General features: G+C 38.3%; 1 protein-coding gene across 1 annotated transcript in view; it reads left to right on the top strand.

Moving 5' to 3' along the window:
- FGF18 (fibroblast growth factor 18) overlaps positions 1–20,702 on the top strand; it is a 172,458-nt gene that overhangs the window by 85,549 nt on the left and 66,207 nt on the right. Inside the window, exon 3 of the mRNA XM_044069001.1 lies at positions 14,722–14,902. Within this exon, the coding sequence (XP_043924936.1) occupies positions 14,722–14,902 (181 nt within the window). The remainder of the gene's footprint in view (positions 1–14,721; positions 14,903–20,702) is intronic.

Below are 20,702 nucleotides of genomic sequence, written 5' to 3'. Positions count from 1 at the left end.
ACTGTAGATTTTTTTTGTATTATTTTTGAAGATTGTAAAATTATTGTTCTTAAAATGTTTTGTAATACTTTGGAGCTTTTCTCCCCTGGGGCCAGATTTCAAAAGAGTTTCTCTCAGTGTAAGTCTATCCTGATTCTGAAAGACTCTTGCTCTCAGTGTAAGTGACTTACTTCAGTGTGGGGCCTATCTATGGACAGGCTTACACCGGGGATCAGAGTCCAAAAGACCTGCTCTCAGAATGCTCACAGTGTAAGTGGTCATGTACACCGAGAACAAGTCTTTTAGAATCGAGGCCCTGGCCTTCATTGAAAATGGGCTCCTACTGAATTAGACTTCCCCGGTAATCAAATGTCAATAAATAAATAATAAGTAAATAAAATATTTAATGTAAACAGTAATATAAACAACATTCTGTGAGTGGCAAGTGAAATATCCCAGGGATGTCTCTGCTTTATTTAAAGGTATTATATAACAATTTGGACCATGAGCAATGTACCTACATTGGACACTCTTTTTTACACCTGTACGTGCCCCTGTTCTGTATGTGCCCCTGTTATTACTAAAACTAATACCATTCTCAGTTTAATGTTTGGCAAATATTGGTTTCAAATGTTTACCTCTTTTTGTTATAAATTTGGGAATAATTCCAAACGTATTAACTAAAATATTGTGAGAGGATGGGATTTTCCAAATATAAAAAAATTATCTTGTAATATATTCTTAATACTGTAAAAATTGCAAGAGAAAGTGAATGCCATCACTGTTTTCCATTGTTATCCCTTATTATGCTCATTAATAATACTAGAAAAAAACTGTATTAAAAAGGGTTTTCTTAATTCCTTCAGTAACATATCCTTGTGGATATAAATGCGTACACACACACACACACACACACACACACACACACACACACACACACACACACACACACACACAAATGACCACTAACCATTCAGTACAAACTGCAAGAAAGATACAGTGAAGCCATGGAATATATGCAAATGACCCCTTAAGGATATACCAGTGTTTCATCTACATGGCTTTTGAATGCCCATGAATTTTTTTTTTTTTTTTTTTACTTTTGTAAGTCTTTACAGGTAGATTTAGTCCAATAATGCCAACCCCCAGCAGCTGTATATGTATATATATATATATATATATATATATATATATATATATATATATATATATATACACATACATATATGTGTGTGTGTGTTACAATTTTAAGTTTGTACAAATGCTTCTTTCTTTTGATGAGCAGATGAATTTGTTGGAAATGACTTTAGTGACTCTGCAGTGTGTACAATATTTGCACTGTTATTTGTGATATGTGTTCAAACTGTGATTTGATACGTTTTATGTTGCTACCTTTTTTAAATGTTAATAATCTGTTCTACTGTAGCTGCCAAGTGGCTTGGGTTGTGACTGATCATAGTGTGTGTACTAGTCCACCCACCTAGTTAACAAAGTTAACAATTTAGTAAGTAAATAAATAAGTATTCTTCTTCTTCTTTCGGCTTTTCCCGGTTAGGGGTCGCCACAGCGGATCACCTGTCCACTCATGATTGGCACTGGAGTTTTACAGTGTCGAGTTGCCAGCCCGGCGTCCAACCTTCCACAGAAGGCACACACATGCACACACTCACACCTAGGGCCAATTTAGAGTGTCCAATCCACTTACTGCATGTCTTTGGGATGTGGGAGGAAACCGGAGCACCCGGAGGAAACCCACGCGACCACAGGGAGGACATGCAGACTCTGCACAGAAGGCACCCCAGCCGAGGATCGAACCGGAGAACCTTGCTGTGAGTAAATAAATAAGTATTCAGTTGAAATTAAAATCATAGCAATACTGATACAAGATTCTGTTTAAATTAAGAGTATAGCTATCACTTCTCTTCAGAGTAACAGGTCTAAATGTTATTGAAAACCTATAGTATTGTTCCGACTTCAGACGTAAAGTTATTTTATAAATAATTGTCTAAGTATCATGTTCTGAAAATTAAATGCCAAACCATTTCAGAGATACAGTTATTTATTTACAGTGATTACTGATAGCTAACAGTGATTACTGATAGCCAAAAAAGTCAGTAATAGGGCACAACCTTCTTGAAAATGTCCCTATTTATCTTCCTATTATACCATCTAACTGTGTATTCTTTTCTTGGATTTTTACTTTCCATCCATACTATTTTGCCTTTTTTCATATTTTAGTAGCTGCTTTTAGTCTTGCAGATATATTTTCATAATTTTTGCCACATTTGTTTATCATCATGTGGCACACCTTTAAGCAGCCTGCAAGAAAGTTATTTAATTATTTTTTGTGTGATTCTACAGTGTTGTATATAAAGATCTGAAAAATAAATGGAGCCAGTAAATAACCCTTAGTGCTCCACTGTAGTAACCATTCTTTCTTTTGAATACATTACATCTACTTCTTACCATTCTGTTTGCATTTAACCCGGGTCTATATTAGATCAGCAAATGCTTAAAAAAGCGAACGCTGATTGATCGAACTTATGTGAGCGAATGTTTAAAATATCGAAGCAACAGAAACCCGAATTTTTTCCTAGGGAAAGAATTTGTTTGTCTGTTTCTGTTGCGTCAGTATTTTCAGTACTGTGGTGGAAAGTTACGGGTCAGATTCAGGTAAGTGTGCGATTGTGTGGACATGAGGGTTAGGGCAGGTTAGGTGAGTTAGGGTTAGGGAGCAGGTGAGGTGAGTGTGCGATAGTGACGGACCTTAGGGTTAGGGTTTGGGTTAAGGTAAGTGGATAGTTAGTGGTGTGTGTATAGTTTAGTGTAGGGTTAGGTTTCAGATTTTAGGGTATGTGTGTGGATTGCTGTTTGTTTGGTGTGCTTGTGTTGTGTGTATGTGTTTTGGATCAGCGATTTTTTTCCCTAGGAAAAAAAATCACTGATCTGACAGTTCGGGATTGTAAGCTTTCGCTTACATAAGTTCAATCAATCAGCATTTGCTTTTTTAACTGTTTGCTGATCTAATATAGACCCTTTAACCCATACGGCCACCTTAGAATGTTGTCTTAAGGCTGAGCACTTACTTCGCCAGCCCTTTGTGGGTATTATACTAGTGGCCTATTTAAAATCTAAGTAGTTCAAGACCACAGTCCATCTCATGTGCACTGTTCAGTCAGCAAGTCCTGCTGACTACCCATGATGCTCTGGGTTTTGTGTCTCTCTGCCCTCTCAGTAATGTCATAGTTCTTTGATAATTAGTACCTTATTTCTTCAGGACAGTCTTTGTTATATTCATAACCAGACATAATCCTGTTTGTAAATGCCCTGTTAACGCCTTACCTGTAATATGTACTATCAAATAATGTTCTCATATACAAACTGTATTTCATTGTACTTACAACTGCAGTTTGAAATTATTGTATAACTTGCTAATATTATGTTTGCATTATTGCTTTTTCAATTTGTTTTTCTTAAATTTGTTCTCTTAATTTGTTTTACTCTGTAACTACTGGGGCATTCCCCATCAGCCTCCACTGAAAAGGGACATCTGGCCAGTCGAACTATCCCAATAAACAAATGACAAATAAATAAATAAATAAATTTGTGTAGTAGTGATACTAATCTATTCATGAAATGCCACGGTAACCTAACGGTATTGTCTTGCATAGTGCCTCACTGCTCTGTACAAACAGAAACAGAAGGAATGTAATGTCGCCGTACTAGCAGGATGGAAGTGTACAAAATCATTGCAGGAACTTGGATTGGGATGTGGCTTTGATCATGGCCTGTAACCATTAGTCATTAAGCTGTGTGGTAATACCCCTTAAAGTGTGAGACAAAGGTACACATTTGTGACAGCTTGTCAGATCGTACAAATACAACTTTGAAAACTGGAACGTGGTGCTTTGGTGTTGATGAAGTTTTCTATTTATGGACTATATTACAAATTAAAATGAACTTGTTTGAATTATCAACTGTAGCTGTTATATCACACATTCTCCATGGGGAATATGGTTTCTGCGAATTAAAAATGAGTTTACTATGCTTTAAATTACTATTTTGATGAAGACTGTTTTTTATATTCACTGAGCTTTAGTACAAATGTCAGCAGAATTTTTGTACTGAATGTTTTATCTGAATGTTTTCATTCTTTTTAATTTAAATATTTCTTACATACAAAGCCTGATATGAAAATTTGCAGAAGCGCCTTTATCATGCTTTGTAAAATACTTCGTTTATGTACTGCAAGTTATAGCACCAGTAATGAATTTATCTACATTTACATCTGTGTATGTGTGTGTGTATGTATGTGTGTGTGTATGTATGTATGTATGTATGCAGATGCTGATGAAAGAAAACCAGCGGTTTATCAAAATTGTCTGAGTTCTTCATACAGTCTTTGTTTAGCTGCTCCTTCAGCCTGTTTTTCTGCTTTTCCGCTGTATATTTAAATTTCCCACTGATCACATTGTGCACCCTGTTTCTCAAATATTACTTTCTTAAAACAACCTTGCGTCCTGCTTATATCAACTTTCTGTTTGTTTCCTTCCTCCTCACATTCTTCCTCGTCTTCGGTATATTAACTTGCCTCTGATAGTAAAATATATCCATATCATATCTTCTGTTCTTGTGTTTCTTATTTTGGCTCCGTACCATCAGCCTGACATCAGGATTGCGATCCTACTCGGGCACTTCTTCCAGAATATTCCCATTGTCCCCGTGCAAGAATTAGGGCAAGGGAGGATTGACTGACCAGGATCAGAGCTCTTGTGCTGCAGCAAATGGATGGATTTTTTTTTCTTTTCTTTTCTTTTTGCTTTTTGGGAGGATGTTCCTCACTTGGTTTGTATAGACTAAAGCATGACACTTTTAATTGTATGTGCTCCCACAGTCGTGCTTCATACTTAGTGTGTCTGCTGGCTTCCTTCAGTACACTTTTGAATATTGGTTATTTATATCTTCATTTCCACTAAGGACTGCAAAAGTAATGCTACTTTTCTGCTGCACCCCTCCCCCACACAGAAGAAGGAGAACAGGCCAACATTTGTATGATCCTTCTGTCTGGCCCTCTCTGTCCTGGGCTGCCAGAGAGATGCAAACCTTGGTTTCCCAGGTATAGACCCAGCATGTATATATTCTTAAACTTTGAGCTAACAATGCACATGTATTAGGCACTCTGACTGATTACTAATGCCTCATGTCCCTCCATTCTGCTCTGGAGTTTGTTAGCTTTCCTTTGCACACTCTCTATAGGTCTCATTTTTCTTGCTGCATGTAAGTGACACAATATTCCTTGGGTGATGGCCAGATAAGTTCAGTGCTCAAAAATGCACAGTTGTAGTCATGCAACCCAACATCCTGTTCACCTTTCATTGTCCTTTCAAACAATTTTGCATAGTCCTGCCTACTAGTGGTACTAGACCCCAACTCCTTTAGTTAACTTTCCCTGTTATGGCCATCTCTTCAGGTGGATATATGCATCTGACCTCCAGAAAGTGCTTGTAGTTCTTTCTTTACTTCTTCCCTGATCGCTTTTCCATCTGTCACTGCACCTTCCACAGTAGTATAGGCCTTCTGCAGGTGCTGAGGTGCTGAACCTACACAGTAGTAGGCCTTCTGTAGGTGCTGAGGTGCTGAACCTACACAGTAGTAGGCCTTCTGCAGGTGCTAAACCTACACAGTAGTAGGCCTTCTGCAGGTGCTGAGGTGCTGAACCTACACAGTAGTATGCCTTCTGCAGGTGCTGAAGCTACACAGTAGTATAGGCCTTCTGCAGGTGCTGAAGTGCTGAACCTACACAGTAGTAGGCCTTCTGCAGGTGCTGAGGTGCTGAACCTACACAGTAGTAGGCCTACTGCAGGTGCTGAGGTGCTGAACCTACACAGTAGTAGGCCTTCTGCAGGTGCTGAGGTGCTGAACCTACACAGTAGTAGGCCTTCTGCAGGTGCTGAGGTGCTGAACCTACACAGTAGTAGGCCTTCTGCAGGTGCTGAGGTGCTGAACCTACACAGTAGTAGGCCTTCTGCAGGTGCTAAGGTGCTGAACCTACACAGTAGTAGGCCTTCTGCAGGTGCTGAACCTACACATTTCCTTACCCTCACAGTATTTCAAATCTCTCTCTGAGACTTTCTGAGAACTTGTGCATGCATATACAGACTCTCTCTCTCTCTCTGGGTGTAAATGTATCTACACATATAGATGATTTTTTTCCTGGCACCCAAACCTGAAATCACTCCCCAACTCAACTAAAATATCATCACTGTAGTAACTCACTATGTAATTTACCACCAAAAGCAAGTTGGTTCTGATTTTAAAAATAAAAATGTTTACTTGGCTATTGTTATGTTTTATTGTACCCTGTATTGACCAGGTTAGTCCTACTAGGTTAGTAGCCTGGCTTCTGGAAAGACCTGTGGTCCTTACCAGGAGGAATTTGGTCAGAGCATTGGGTAACTTCTCCTACTCTTTTTGATAGGTGCCATGGGATCTTTCATATCCACTTGAGCCACCACCAACTAAGGCAGATGAGGCCTTGGTCTAACATTTCTGTTGCACCAACTGGTTTAATTTAGGATTATGCATTTTTTGGCAACGTTCTAGGCGCATATTCAAGTATTGTTAGCATTCTAACTGTTCCTATAAAGAACATCACCTTGCTGTACCTGGTAAAAAAGTCAGAATTATCACCTTTGCTCTGTCTTCAGTAAGAAAACTTGCCAGTTTCTTTCCTTCATTTATGTGTGAAGTCTAAGGACTGTACATACATTGCTATGTGTCATGGGCACAGTACAAAACAAAGGAAATATGCTATCAAAAACAAAACTGGACTATATATAATGGAACATAACTGAAAGATATTCATCCCAGGTTTCCAGAGTATAACATCAACACATTATGCTGTACTGTGAATTGACAAAGTTATGGATGTCTCGATACTGAAAGGGTATCCTTCCTTAATATAGGATTGCAAAAGGCAATATGAGAGATGATTCCCCATGTGAATTACAAATGGGATGCAGGGTTTTAAGAAATGGGGCAGTGGATATGGCCTGACACTTTAGCATGACATTTAATGTAGTATTACAGAGGTCAGCAAACAAGCTATGAGGGCCTGGCATTGACACCAGATTGAAGTCACAGGTAAAAGTCTGGCTACACAGTAGGATCCAAAGGGTCATAGTTAATCGGGCTTTCTCAGGTAACAGGATGGTGACACTCTCTATCCTCCCTCTCATTCACACACATATATTCTGCCTTGTCCTGCTGACCTTCATCCCTCTTCTCTCTAGAGCATATCTCCACCTCTCCAGAGTCTCCTCCACCTTTTCCCTACTCTCACTACAGATTACAATGTCATCTGCAAATATCATAGTCCACAGGGACTCCTGTCTGATCTCGTTTGTCAACCTGTCCATCACCATTGCAAATAAGAAAGGGCTCAGAGCTGATCCTTGATGTAATCCCACCTCCACGTTAAATGCATCCGTCACTCCTACCGCAGACCTCACTGCTGTCACACTACCCTCGTACATATCCTGTACCACTCTTACATACTTCTCTGACACTCCCGACTTCCTCATAGAATACTACAACTCCTCTCTCACCCTGTCATATGCTTTCTCTAAGTCCACAAAGACACAATGAAACTCCTTCCGACCATCTCTGTGCTACTCCATCAACACTCTCAGATCAAACATTGCATCTCTAGTGCTCTTTCCTGGCATTAAACCATACTGATGATCACTAATCATCACCTCCCTTCTTAACCTAGCTTCCACTACTCTTTCCCATAACTTCATGCTGTGACTGATCAGTTTAATCCCTCTGTAGTTACTACAGCTCTGCACATCACCCTTATTCTTATAAATTGGTACCAAAGCACTTTTTCTTCATTCCTCAGGCATCCTCTCACTTCCAAGATTTCATTAAACAATCTAGTTAAAACCTCCACTGCCATTTCACCTAAACACCTCCATGCTTCCACAGGTATGTCATCTGACCAACAGCCTTTCCATTATTCATCCTCTTCATAGCTATCCTTACTTCCTCCGTGCTAATCCACTGCACTTCATGATTCACTATCCGCACATCATCCAACCTTCTCGCCCTCTCATTGTCTTCATTCATCAGCCCCTCAAAGTACTCTTTCCATCTGCTCAACACACTCTCCTCACTTGTGAGTACGTTTCCCTCATTATCCTTTATCACCCTTACCTGCTGCACATCTTTACTAGCTCGGTCCCTCTGTCTAGCCAATCAGTACAGGTTCTTTTCTCTCTCCTTAGTGTCCAACCTTTCATACAACTCTCTATATGCCTTATCCTTAGCCTTCACCACCTCTCTTTGCCATGCACCTCATCTCCTTATACTCTTGTCTACTTTATTCATCTCTCTGACAATCCCACTTCTTCTTCGACAACTTCTTTCTCTGTATACTCTCCTGTACTTCCTCATTCCACCACCAGGTCTCTTTGTCCTCCTTACTCTTTCCAGATGTCACACCAAGCACCTTTCTAGCCATCTCCCTTACTAGCTCTGCTGTAGATACCCAGCTATTCGGTAACTCTTCACTGCCACCCAGTGCCTGTCTTAACTCTTCCCTGAACTCCACCTCACAATTACCCTTTTTCAGTTTCCACCATTTGATCCTTGGTGCTGCCCTCACACTCCTCTGCCTCTTCTTGATCACCAATGTCATCCTACAAACCACCATCCTATACTGCCTAACTCCACGTTCCCCTGCCACCACTTTACAGTCTCCAATCTCCTTCAAACTGGCCCTTCTACATAAGATGTAATCCACCTGTGTGCACCTTCCTCCATTCTTGTATGACACCCTATGCTCCTCCCTCTTGTTAAAATACATATTCACCACAGCCATGTCCATCCTTTTCACAAAATCTACTATCATCTGACCTTCTGCATTCCTTTGATTAATACCATACCTACCCATCCCCTTTGTTCCCTTCACCAACATGCCCATTGAAATCTGCTCCAATCACCACTCTCTCACCCTTGGGTATAGTCATCACCACTTCAATCCAATTTTTTCTTTCTCATCCATCGCACACCCAACTTGGGGAGCATATGCACTAACAGCATTCATCATTGCACATTTTCCTGAAGGATATGAAGTCTGAAACTCAAATGCATGTCATTATTTAATATATTCAGTTCTCACTTGTTGGCCAGAAAACCACAAATGTTATGAGGAGAGTTGAGAGGTACGCCTTGGAGTTGTCATATTTGATGACATAAAGGTTTGCAAACTACAAGGGCTGCTGCTAGGTTACTGGGATGCATAGGAAGGAAATCAAAATAGAAATGAAGTAGCTGTTATTCCCCTGCACAGGTAGCTGGAAAGACCCATCTCACACGGAAAAACCTCATAAAAAAAACAACAAAAGGCCCTGTGTGCTGCTGTGGAAGTTTTTACAACTTTACAGGCAATAGACTGTAAAGCACAGCTCAGAGGAGGGCAATATATATATATATATATATATATATATATATATATATATACAGAGAGAGAGAGAGAAAGGGAAGATATTAAATATGTGTAGTCTTGATGAGAGGAGACAGACGGAGGACAAGACTAAGTAAATCAAGAGTATTATTACTGTCTAAGATGTTAACATCTTTCTAAAGCTTAAATGTAAACCAAATGTATAGCAGAAAGATGATGCAGTTTGCGGATACACTTTGAATGGCCCATGGTAGATATGATAAAGTTTTATTTCACAAAAATGGTAGTAGATGCCTACTAGCTACAATAAAAAAAAAAATATGGCAAAATTCATGAATTTTTAGGACCATTATGGTACAGTTCTTTGTGAAGGATGGAAGGCACAGTCTGTTGCATTTCATAAACTAGCCAGCAGGAGGAGTCAGTGAGTCTTTGAGATCTCTCAAAGTGTAGCCGAAAATAGCTGTTACAGTTTGAATCACTCCATCCTTCCAGAAATCTTCCATTGCTTTAAAGATTATAAATGTCTTAACTTTTTCTACCCACATACCAATAATGGATTTTGCCTATCAATCCCTCTGTGAAAAGGACTTCCTTATAAATTATGTTTCCCCTCCTTCCTATCCTATCTTATCCTATCCTATCCTTCCTTTCCAGTGGAATCCCATCTGACTTACTTTTCAGTGATTTTGTATCCACTCCAAAACCCCCTTCCTTCCGTATATATCATGTCTTTCATCCTTTGTTCCTTATTAGTCACTTTATTTGGCATCCTTTCCAGCAGTGAGACCTCCCTTTTATTGTAAAGTCTCCAGAACTGTGGATGGCAATCCAGATATACTTTCATCAATGCCTAGTAAAGGAGCATTGATAGGTCTGACACCTTTCCAAATTCCCTAAGTGGGACATTTTTCATGGAAACATCAGATTTGCAGAACAAGCTATATCTACAACCACTGCAAAAGACTGGGCTTTATTTTATTCCAAATTTAAAAAAAATAAATAAATAAGAGAAATAATACATTTACACAGAAAAAAAATTAATTGGGAAGAACATCTAGCAGACCATGGCAAGCCAGATACTTTAGTGTGAAATACCTTAAACCTCCTTTGAAAGAGGTGTATGTGAAAAATGCAAATGACTGCTTAAGGACATACAGCTATATGGCTTCTAAATGGCCACTGTTTTATTACAGGCATTTATTGAGGCATTCAGGTGAATCACACTAAACCCCATTTACTATAAACATGACATTTCAACCCCTTTATGGGCTGATTACTACAGTATAAGGAAACAGTTTGGCCATTTTCTAAAAAAAACACTCTGCTTTTAATAAAGCCTTCTGTTTGTAACTTCAGGATGATTGTGCAACATATGAACAAAATAGTAAGTAAAAAGGCCACGCACAAAAAAACTCACAGGCAAAAATATCAAAAGACACTTCAGGCTGTAATACCGTAAACCTCCAATCAATCAGGCTCATGGGGAATATGCAAGTGACCCTTAATGACATACAAGTGTTTCAGCTATATAGCTTCTGAATGCCAGTTAGTGGTTGCCATGTACTCCTCTATCTACATATCTGACCATCTCATCATTCGGTTTGGTTGCCATGTACTCCTCTATCTACATATCTGACCATCTCATCATTCGGTTTGGTTGCCATGTACTCCTCTATCTACATATCCGACCATCTCATCATTCGGTTTGGTTGCCATGTACTCCTCTATCTACATATCTGACCATCTCATCATTCGGTTTGGTTGCCATGTACTCCTCTATCTACATATCTGACCATCTCATCATTCGGTTTGGTTGCCATGTACTCCTCTATCTACATATCTGACCGTCTCATCATTCGGTTTGCCTTTGTTGCTGCCCATTCACTATACGCCTAATTATTTAGGTTTCCTATAATAACTTGCACGTCCTTTTGTTTTTCTTGCTCTTTTTAGCCTGACTCTGTCAGTTGCATATTCCTTCCCTTGGTTGTCCTTCCTTGGAGTAGCATGCTGCACCTGGATGGGTTGAAATGAAGCAGCCCCCTTTTAGATCATGCATCTACTTTTCTTATGTCTCTCATCCACTTTGCCCCCCCCCCCCCCGGGTTCCTCAACCTTTGTGTCATTTGCAAAGAGAATAAGCTAGATTTTCTTTACCCTATGTGAAGTGAGTGACTGCCACATTAACTGGGGCCGGACCCAGGACTGGCTCCTAAGAGATACCTTTTGCCACCATCTTACCCTTAAGCCATCTCCAACTATCACTCACTGTTCTCTGCTGTACATACCCCCAGGTACCATGGACATTGTTTTATATCTGCTCCTCTACTCTTTGCAGAGAACCAGAGAGCCTGTTTCACAGGGTCATACCAAAGTTTTTCTGCACTCCAAGCAGATTGCTTTCACAGTTATGTCTGTCTATGTCCATAATGAACCAGACAGAGAAGTGAATTAGGTTAGTCTGACTAGATCTAGCTGCTAAGAATCAGTGATGGACACCCTGAATAGCCCATTGTCTAATGACTTTTAGTAGTCTTGACCTTTGGACTGCTTCCATCATCATGCAGAATCAGGTTCACTGGCCTCTCATTTGCCAGAGCTATGTTCATAGATGGACACCCTAATTACATTTCTGCAGTCCTTCAGAACTAAGTCTGCCCTACTAGCCTTGTTTAATAATTGTGTCAGAGGTTGAAGCAACCCCCCAGCATCCCCTTTTAGGATCCTTCTTTAGTCCCCGCATAGCACACCTCCAGTTTGCTCATTGCTAGCTCTTCAAGTGTCATTCCTCTTTTTACTAATCCAACTGCTTTGTTTTTGTACCCACCAGTTTACTTCTTTGGTGGACACGAATAAGAAAGCATTCACTTAGAATTTTGAATGCTCCTTAACCTTCATACAAGTTTGCCATTCCAGAGCTAAGTTCATCAGCTTCCCTTCCTGCCTTCATCCTTTTCTCTAGTGGCCTGAAGAAGGCCTTCTTCCTGCTCTTTTTCTCCATTTTACTCTTTACTTTCTCAATACCATTTATTTTCCTGTTTGAAGCTATCACATAACTCTTCCAGTGGTCCTCTGCTTTGTACCTGCAATCCCTCTGTCTGTTGTCCTATTCCCTTCTTGCTGTCTTTATGTCCATATTGAACTACACTGGTTTCCTTCTTTTTTTTTTTTTTTTTATTTACCTTGGAATCCCTTTTTAATTTTATTTTTCCTTGTCTCTCTAGATTGCTGTTTTATAGTTTCCCAAAGCCCATCTTAGGTAACATAATACAGAGTAAAATGATGCAGTCTTTCCAATGGAAATCTGATAAAAGAGTTGGCTGGGCAGGGAATGGGGAGAGTTTTTTTGGACAGGGAGTGGAGAGAGAGGTCCCAACTTAGTCCCACCCCCACTGAATGGTGGTTCAGATACGCAGCACAGACTGTAGGGTTCTGGCAGATAACACAGTGGATGAGTCTGCCAGAGAAGGAACTCAAGCCTTAAAGAGTGAATTTAAAGGGTAAATAACTGACATCATTCAGCAAGCAGAACATGTGATAAGAGTGGGCAACATGACCTTGAGAATGAAATGAAAGTCTGCTAATGCCTGGTGGATTAAATTACAGCTCAGCTTATATCCATTCATTCAGAAAGATACTTTTAGGGTATGTTTCTGAAACAGAACCTGCTAAGTTTAAACAATTTTAAACATGTATTATTTTAAATATTCAGGTGAGTATACTATAACCTGTCATTACCGTCTTACATATTAACTGAAATGACATTATCAGAAGCAGGACATAACACCTTATACAGTTAATGTCACTTATACAGTCATAGGCTCATAGGTGGGTACTAGACTATCTGCCCGAAGGCATTTATAAGCCTAGCCAGAATGTGTTGGCTTTCGCCATCCCCTTAGATTAGATCCCTGTGCCTCTGTTCAGCAGAGCCACTGAAGTGATCCCCAAGATAAACTTTCTGTTTCCCATCCACTTGTCAAGGTTTCTTTTAAAGAGTGTTAGTGAGGAGCTCTGCCTAACGTAGATTGGGATCTAGCAGTTAGTACAGAGGATTAAGGCTGTTACCTGTAAACGAGCTGCTTCCCGTGGTACAGTGTTTGATTCCTACAGCCTTCATTTACCTAGAGTGTGACCTTGAGCAATTCATTTAAGCAGATAGTGCTCTGAGACAATTGCAAAATTGGGCTTAGCGCATCAATGGCCCCCTGCACCACATGTCTAGTAACTAGCTACGAACCTGCAGAAGGTGAGCAACAAATAACTATAGTTAATATAATTATTTGTATTACATATGCATGCACGACTTTTAAAACAGTGATAAAATAGCTGCAAAAAAGCCTTTTTTTCCCATTTGGAAAATATTTAACTAGAACTGTCACTAAGGATAATTTCTCCACTAATTATTTCAAATGTTTATTATTATTTTTTTTAACTAGGAGTTCTCAATAGAATTCAGATGTCTGTTTTTATGGATAAACTGTGAGATTTAATGCATTTTCTCTTATATGTGGGATATGTAATTGTAGATTTATGCCCTTTCACAGAGCATACAAATGACGACCTGGATCTCAGTTATGTTTGACTTAAAAAAAAGAAAAAGCACTTTGCATTTTGGTGAAATGTGGCTGCTCTACTAAAAATTACCACAACTTGCAGTTTTCACTTATCCCTGAGTTGTGTCGGTGGCTTACAAGTTGATTGTATTGTAAAAGAAGATGCAGGGAACAAAGCCCTCTTTAAGGGGGTGTGTGGGGGTGAAGTCCCTACAGAAGAGGAAGTTAGTATTCTGTGAAACTGGTACTTTCAGTTTGTGAGCAGTACCTTTCGATGTGCTGACTACAGTCTGGATATCTTTGGTGACTTGGCCTGCATTAGCTGTCCAACAACCATATGCAAGTGAACTCACTGGGTTCAAACCCAGGTCTACATAATATAGGTATAGTTGATTTGGAGGTTATTATTTTAATTTCTAAACTATTTCTTGCATCAGCTTTTTTTTTTTTTTTTTTTTTTATTATTGTTACTTTTATGTGTGTCTGTAAAATTATAATTGTTTTGTTGTGGATTATTATACGTCACACATGTAAGAAACGATTTGCTGAATATAGATACCTCCACTGAAAATGGGTCATTGGCTCAGTGGATTTTCCTGGTTAACAAATGTCAATAAATAATAAATAAATTATATAGATACTGAGCTAATTTACTCTGTTCATTCTGGTGATACTTTGTTTTTACGGTAATCCTATGTTTTGGTTACTGATCAGGTGTTTGCTGCTGACGAGAATGTTGATTTCCGGATACATGTGGAAAACCAGACTAGAGGCCGGGATGACGTAAGTCGCAAACAGTTACGTCTATATCAGCTGTACAGCAGAACAAGTGGGAAACACGTACAGGTGGTGGGGAAGCGTATCAGTGCCAAGGGAGAGGACGGAGATAAATTTGGTAAGGAAAATTATCAAAATAATCTCACACTTGCTATTTCGTTTTCAAACTGAGAAAAGCTAAAGAATTTAGTTTTAGTGGCTTCATTGCATGAAATAAAAACCTTCAGTATACTTCGGTGAAATATACAGTGCATCTCCCCCTTGCATATGGAGTAGATACCGTCAATATGCTTTCCTTAGTGTCTTAATATTCTGAGCTCTGTCATGCTAACCACAATGCGTGTTCAGATATTATGTGCCTTAAGCTGTTGCTTCATAATATGAAACCACTATGTGGAGCGAAAAACGTAGAGGATTGTGATTGGATCGCCAGTCATAACCTGCTTATTATATGTTTGAGACATGGATGCCAAGAAATTCGCTGCTGAGGTGAATCTTGGTATCCTTCTCAAGAACACTTAATAAAGGGCTATGATAGCAAATCTTCACTCCGGTCATAATTCTTTGTAGTGCATGGGGCTTCATCTGGTTCATGTACTACTACTTACAGAAAAAAGTGCTAAGTGTTTTGCTGGCTTTCAAAGCTATAAAGCACTTAGTGAGCACTGTCAGAAAGGAAGTAATACACTCTCTTACAAAAAGTCAGGCAAACATTACTGGCATAGACAGCAGAAACAAATTTGTTTCTTATTTATTGTGCTGCTGTCATGTGATTGTTAATACCGGCAGATTTAACTGTCTAGATCAATACCTGATCTTAACAACTAAATCAGGAAGTGCTTAACATTTGTTAAGACTGGGTTTCGCTCCACAGAAGTGCTTAACTGACTTGCCTTTTTCCTGATATCAGAGCATAATTACCACGCTCCATACACTACAAATTCCTTCTTAACAAACTGAATTATAGTTGTTAATATTTTTAGGAAGCGAGAGGCTTGTTTATAAATTAAACTGTGAAAATATTCCTCTTTATGCAAATTCTGTTAAACGCTATTGACAAATATTTGCTGTACAGATGAGACAATCACTTTCATCTCAAGTAGGGTCAGATCTGGGAATATGCAGAGCAGGGGGTCAAGAGAGTCACCCCTGGAGGTGTACTGTAAAACTGGAAAGTCATGTTTGAGCGGTCTTTGTGTAGAGTGGGGACAGAAATTCATAGCTTTATTACATCATTGATTTTCCCTCTTTAAATACACGGCTTGCTAAATTTACGTTGTCATTTTTCTGCAAGGTCATTAAAAAAGGTGCTGAAATCTGCAGGTGAATTATCCTGTCTCTTATAATACAGGGTACTGCTTGTACAGGTAAATCTGCCTTGGTTACATATTGAATTATGATGAGTATACTTGACTCCTGTCTTATAGTATCCAGCAAAGAAAATCAAATGTTGTTAATGTGTAACATTACATAGTGCATGGAGGGCCTTGGTTATGCTCCAATATTGGAAAACAACATGCTAGTTAAATGCTACCCTAGTGTGAGACCTGATGTTAACAGCACTTAGAAAGGTGCTTAATAACTTTCTAAATGATGTTCATACCGGGTCTCACACTAGGTATTAAATATTAACAGTGCCAGTCATCATACGACAGCAACAGTGTACATCTCTGAACTGTTCCTGAGTTCAGCTCATATTTTGTTCTGTCCCTATTAAACTGGTTTGATTTTCTGGTTAATCACTGAGAATTACAGTCTGTCAAAAATGGCAGAAACAGTATGTCACAATTCTTAGTCTTCAGAAATGCATATTGGTGTAAAACTTGTTGTTGTAATCATATTTTAAGTGAATTGGAACAGTATTTAAAAACTCTCCCTGCTTTTGATCCCTTTTTTCCGCCAGCTAATGCTAAACTTGACAGGTCTTCTGCTATTTTATCGGCTTTCAAAGCCAGTAAAATGCTTTAAGCTCTTTCTTTTTGCTATATCTATATGAACATGGAGCAAATAAACCTGCATGCACTAAAAGAATTCTCAGAATATAACACTTGACCAAAAACTAGCTGGAAAACTTATAAGACAGTAGCAAAATTTTGGAAAAGCAGAAGAAAACATACTGACTAATGTACCATAAACACTTCAGTGATGCAGTAGCAGCTAGGCTGCTGTATAATCAAAACAGAACATCTGGTCAGCGATACATTAACCGTGTGTTGCTCTTTCTACATTTTCCCACATTCAAAATTTAAAAATTAGAGAGCCTTTTATTAGCATACTGTATGTCAATAAATCACCTGATACAGGCTATATTCTACACAACATACCATTATTATAAATAATATAACCTGCAGAAAGTATATAATATACATCAGTACTTAGTTATTGTTGTGTAATGTGCAGGAAGCCATACATTCTAAAAAAAGTATTACATATGCAAGACAAGTCTACAAAGGATGTCATTGCAGCGCAGGTCTGCTAAAATGTTTGGCTTGTATTTCTGAGACTGATTATTCAGCAAACATTGCACACACTGGAATACAATCTACAATAGGAAGCACTAGAAAGTAGGGATTAAAGTGCAGCATATTTTAGTAACATTCATTACAAGGTCTGACAACTAGTGCAGACATCTAAGGCTCTGCGTTTTTAATGAGCTATGTCCTGTGGCAAAGAAGCAGGCCTCCATTCCTTCCATCTACCTTGTGAATCTGAGCATGTCCCATAACCAGGCAGTGATCTCAGATTACCCCTGAAAAGGGACAATTTATTCCGTGGGCTTATTTGGTCAACAAATAGTTATTATTATTATTATTATTATTATTAAGGTGGTATGGAACTTGGCTGATGGCAGGCTGCTTGAAAATAGTATAGCTAATTATTTTCATCCAGGTTCGGTTAGTCTGATTGTTGCAATGAACAAAAAGCCAGAATTCTATATAGTTGTGCAGGTCATCAACTTTTGGGTTAAAGAGAGGAGGTCTTAGTTGGGATTTCAATTTATGGTTGTGGATAGGGTTAGGTTTAGGTCTACAGTTAGGTTTAGGTTAGTGTAAGAATGTTTACAGGGTGTCATAACATGTGGAGTAAGAGTTCTCTGCGCTACACAAGAAATGCTATGTATGTTTAGGTATACAATTGTGTTTCACGCATTTTCAGTGAATTTGTGGTTGACTAAATGGTATTCAGATCTACTAATTTCAGAATTTGTAACATAAATCATTTTGTTTTTGGGTGAGAATGTCTTCAGTCAAGTCATAAAAAAAACATAATAAGCTGTAGTGTGCACGTGCATTAATATAAGATGGCAGGTGTATCAAGTGTGGGAATATAGAACAAATTAAGCTAGATATGAAATAAGGTCTTTGGGCATTTCTGCATAATTTCAAAATAACTGCTTAAAATGATATTGCATCTGTTATTACAAGTCATTTCCAAAGTAATATTGAGTTAGAAGAAAATGATCATGCATATTGTAGTAAAATACAAACAACTTGTATAAATGTAAAAAAAAAAAAAAGACAAAGTAAAACGTGACAATACCAGATGACAGTAAAAAGAGGTAATTGCTTTGATTACTAGTTGCCCTGGGCAGGAATCCTAAAACAATGGCAGAAGATATAGCTTGTTCAGTGAGTCATTGAAAGATAGTACTTCAGAATGTTAGCTGCTATGATGCAGAGGACAGGCATCATGCTGATATACAAGACTTGTATTAGGCCCTGTGAAGGAGTGCTGCAGGCAGATATTGAGCTTGAGAGTCACAGAAGGAACAAATTGAATTAAGATAATTCTCATAACATGCACAATAAATAAAAGCTCTTAAAGGAAGGACATGCAAGACCAAGTTAAAAGCACTTAACTCAGTGTGTTTCAAGGAGAGACGTATGCAAGGAAATATTTTATTGTTGTGGGATGTGGTTAATGATGTTGACCTAGATGAAAGTGGGGTTTGCTTTAAAACTACGTAAGTAGAGAGGGGGGTGCAGTGTAGAATGCAGTGGACCACTTGTAAAAATCTAAGCTTTCACTGGTGCTATTGTAAGTGGCAGTATATTTTTTAAGTGGATTAAACAGATTGTGAATGGATGAAGATTCAAAAATCCAGTCTTTCATGACATTCCATGGTGATCATCAAAGTATGAAGTTATAGGGTGTGTGTGTGTGTGTGTGTGTGTGTGTGTGTGTGTGTGTGTGTGTGTGTGTGTGTGTGTGTGTGTGTGTGTGTGTGTGTGCATTATCAGATATGTATGCATACATGCATTGTATAGGGAATATAGCAAGGATTGTTGGAACTGCTCATCACCTTGTGAGCTGTTGCTCTATTCTGGAATTTACTGTAACTGCCTCATTGATACAATTTACTTCCTGTGCTATTACCTCATATGATCATAACTGCCTTTTTTTGTAGCATATATCTTAAGCACGGAATTAAAAGCTACAATACATATATTGGTATTTTTGTATTCAAAGTTTTTAACTAGGTACTGAGTAATATAATAAAATAAGCATACAACAATTTGGATACAGTTTTTTTTTGTTTGATCACTTGTACCTTTTTAATTTCACTTGTGTGCTGCAGGCTAGGATATTGGGTAGTCAGCACCTCTCTTACCGATTTACTTGCATACATTGGCTTATATGGTGTATGCCTGGCTATGCCAATGTGTGTATATGACTATTGGTGAGTGTCACTGTGAATTTGTGTGTGTTTGTGTGTATATATACATGCATGTGTGTGTGTGTAGCAAATAGTGTCATTCTATATTTTCAATGAAGCCTTTACTTAGTTACAGTGAACAGACAGACAGGCAAATAAATTGTGTTAACTACTGAAAAACACATCAGCTTTAGTTTGTTAGAACAGCCTTATTAATTAGCAGAAATTGACACTTTTATAACCTCACTTTATGTTCATGTCACACTTTACCTCAGAAACTGCACACTGAAAACATAACTTGCACAATAGTTTGGCAAGAAAGATTAGTCTTTAATTTAAAATGAAATTTAGTGCAGTGTATATTATATGGCATAAATAGCTGTTAACAAGTACCTGAGAGAAAAATGATCCAAATTATCTGCAGGCGCAGTTGGCTGACCCATTTTTAATAATTCTTTAAAGTCAGAAAATGACTAAGCCTTCTATGATTGCATTCTATGGAACTATGCATTCTTCCAAAATAAGCTTTGCATAACTACCTACAGACACTTATTGTATACCAGCTATTGTCCTGATGATATGTATCACTGAGAAGGTGGCATGCCACATTGCTTCTATCTGTAATACCTTGCATATTGAGGTCTCTTACATTATTTCCTTGGCAGAAAATGAATATCAGGTGTTTCCCACCCTGTTACTGAAGCTGCTAATAGAAGAATTAGGATTTTCTATAAACTCAGTAGACTCTGTGTATTACATTGTATTGTATATGTAGACTTTACTTCATTGCTGTCCTTTTTAAAATAAATAGATATAAATTTAAAAAAATGCAGACAGTTGTGCTCCGAATTTAACTGCTGGATATCGGTAATCCTTTGAACTGTGTTACTGAAATGGTTATAAAACTTTACATGTAGATATATGCTAGATAGTGTGATTTTATAAGCTACATTATTATACACATATATTAGACTGAGATCGTGTTAAAAAGTATAATGGAAACCTCAGTTATGAATAACAGTGCAGAAAGAAATTCAGTATGTTCAATGTATCTGCATTTTGGATAGAAGAGTCTAGTAAACTCAAACATCAATATTTTTCACTTAAATGTTTTGCTGTTATAAGAAGGAAAGAATTCCATCCAGTCAGTTGAAATAAGGCAGAATGCAAATTAATAAAAATGTGGGGATAAAAGTAAAGACGGTAGCTTCTTACCAGTGGTAGCTGACAGTGACAGGAGTAAGCTGTCCTTGTAGAACAT

The sequence above is a fragment of the Protopterus annectens genome, chromosome 4.part0, assembly GCF_019279795.1.
Source record: "Protopterus annectens isolate FY-2018-M chromosome 4.part0, PAN1.0, whole genome shotgun sequence".
NCBI lineage: Eukaryota > Metazoa > Chordata > Ceratodontiformes > Protopteridae > Protopterus > Protopterus annectens.
This window is presented reverse-complemented; position numbering and strand designations above follow the sequence as displayed.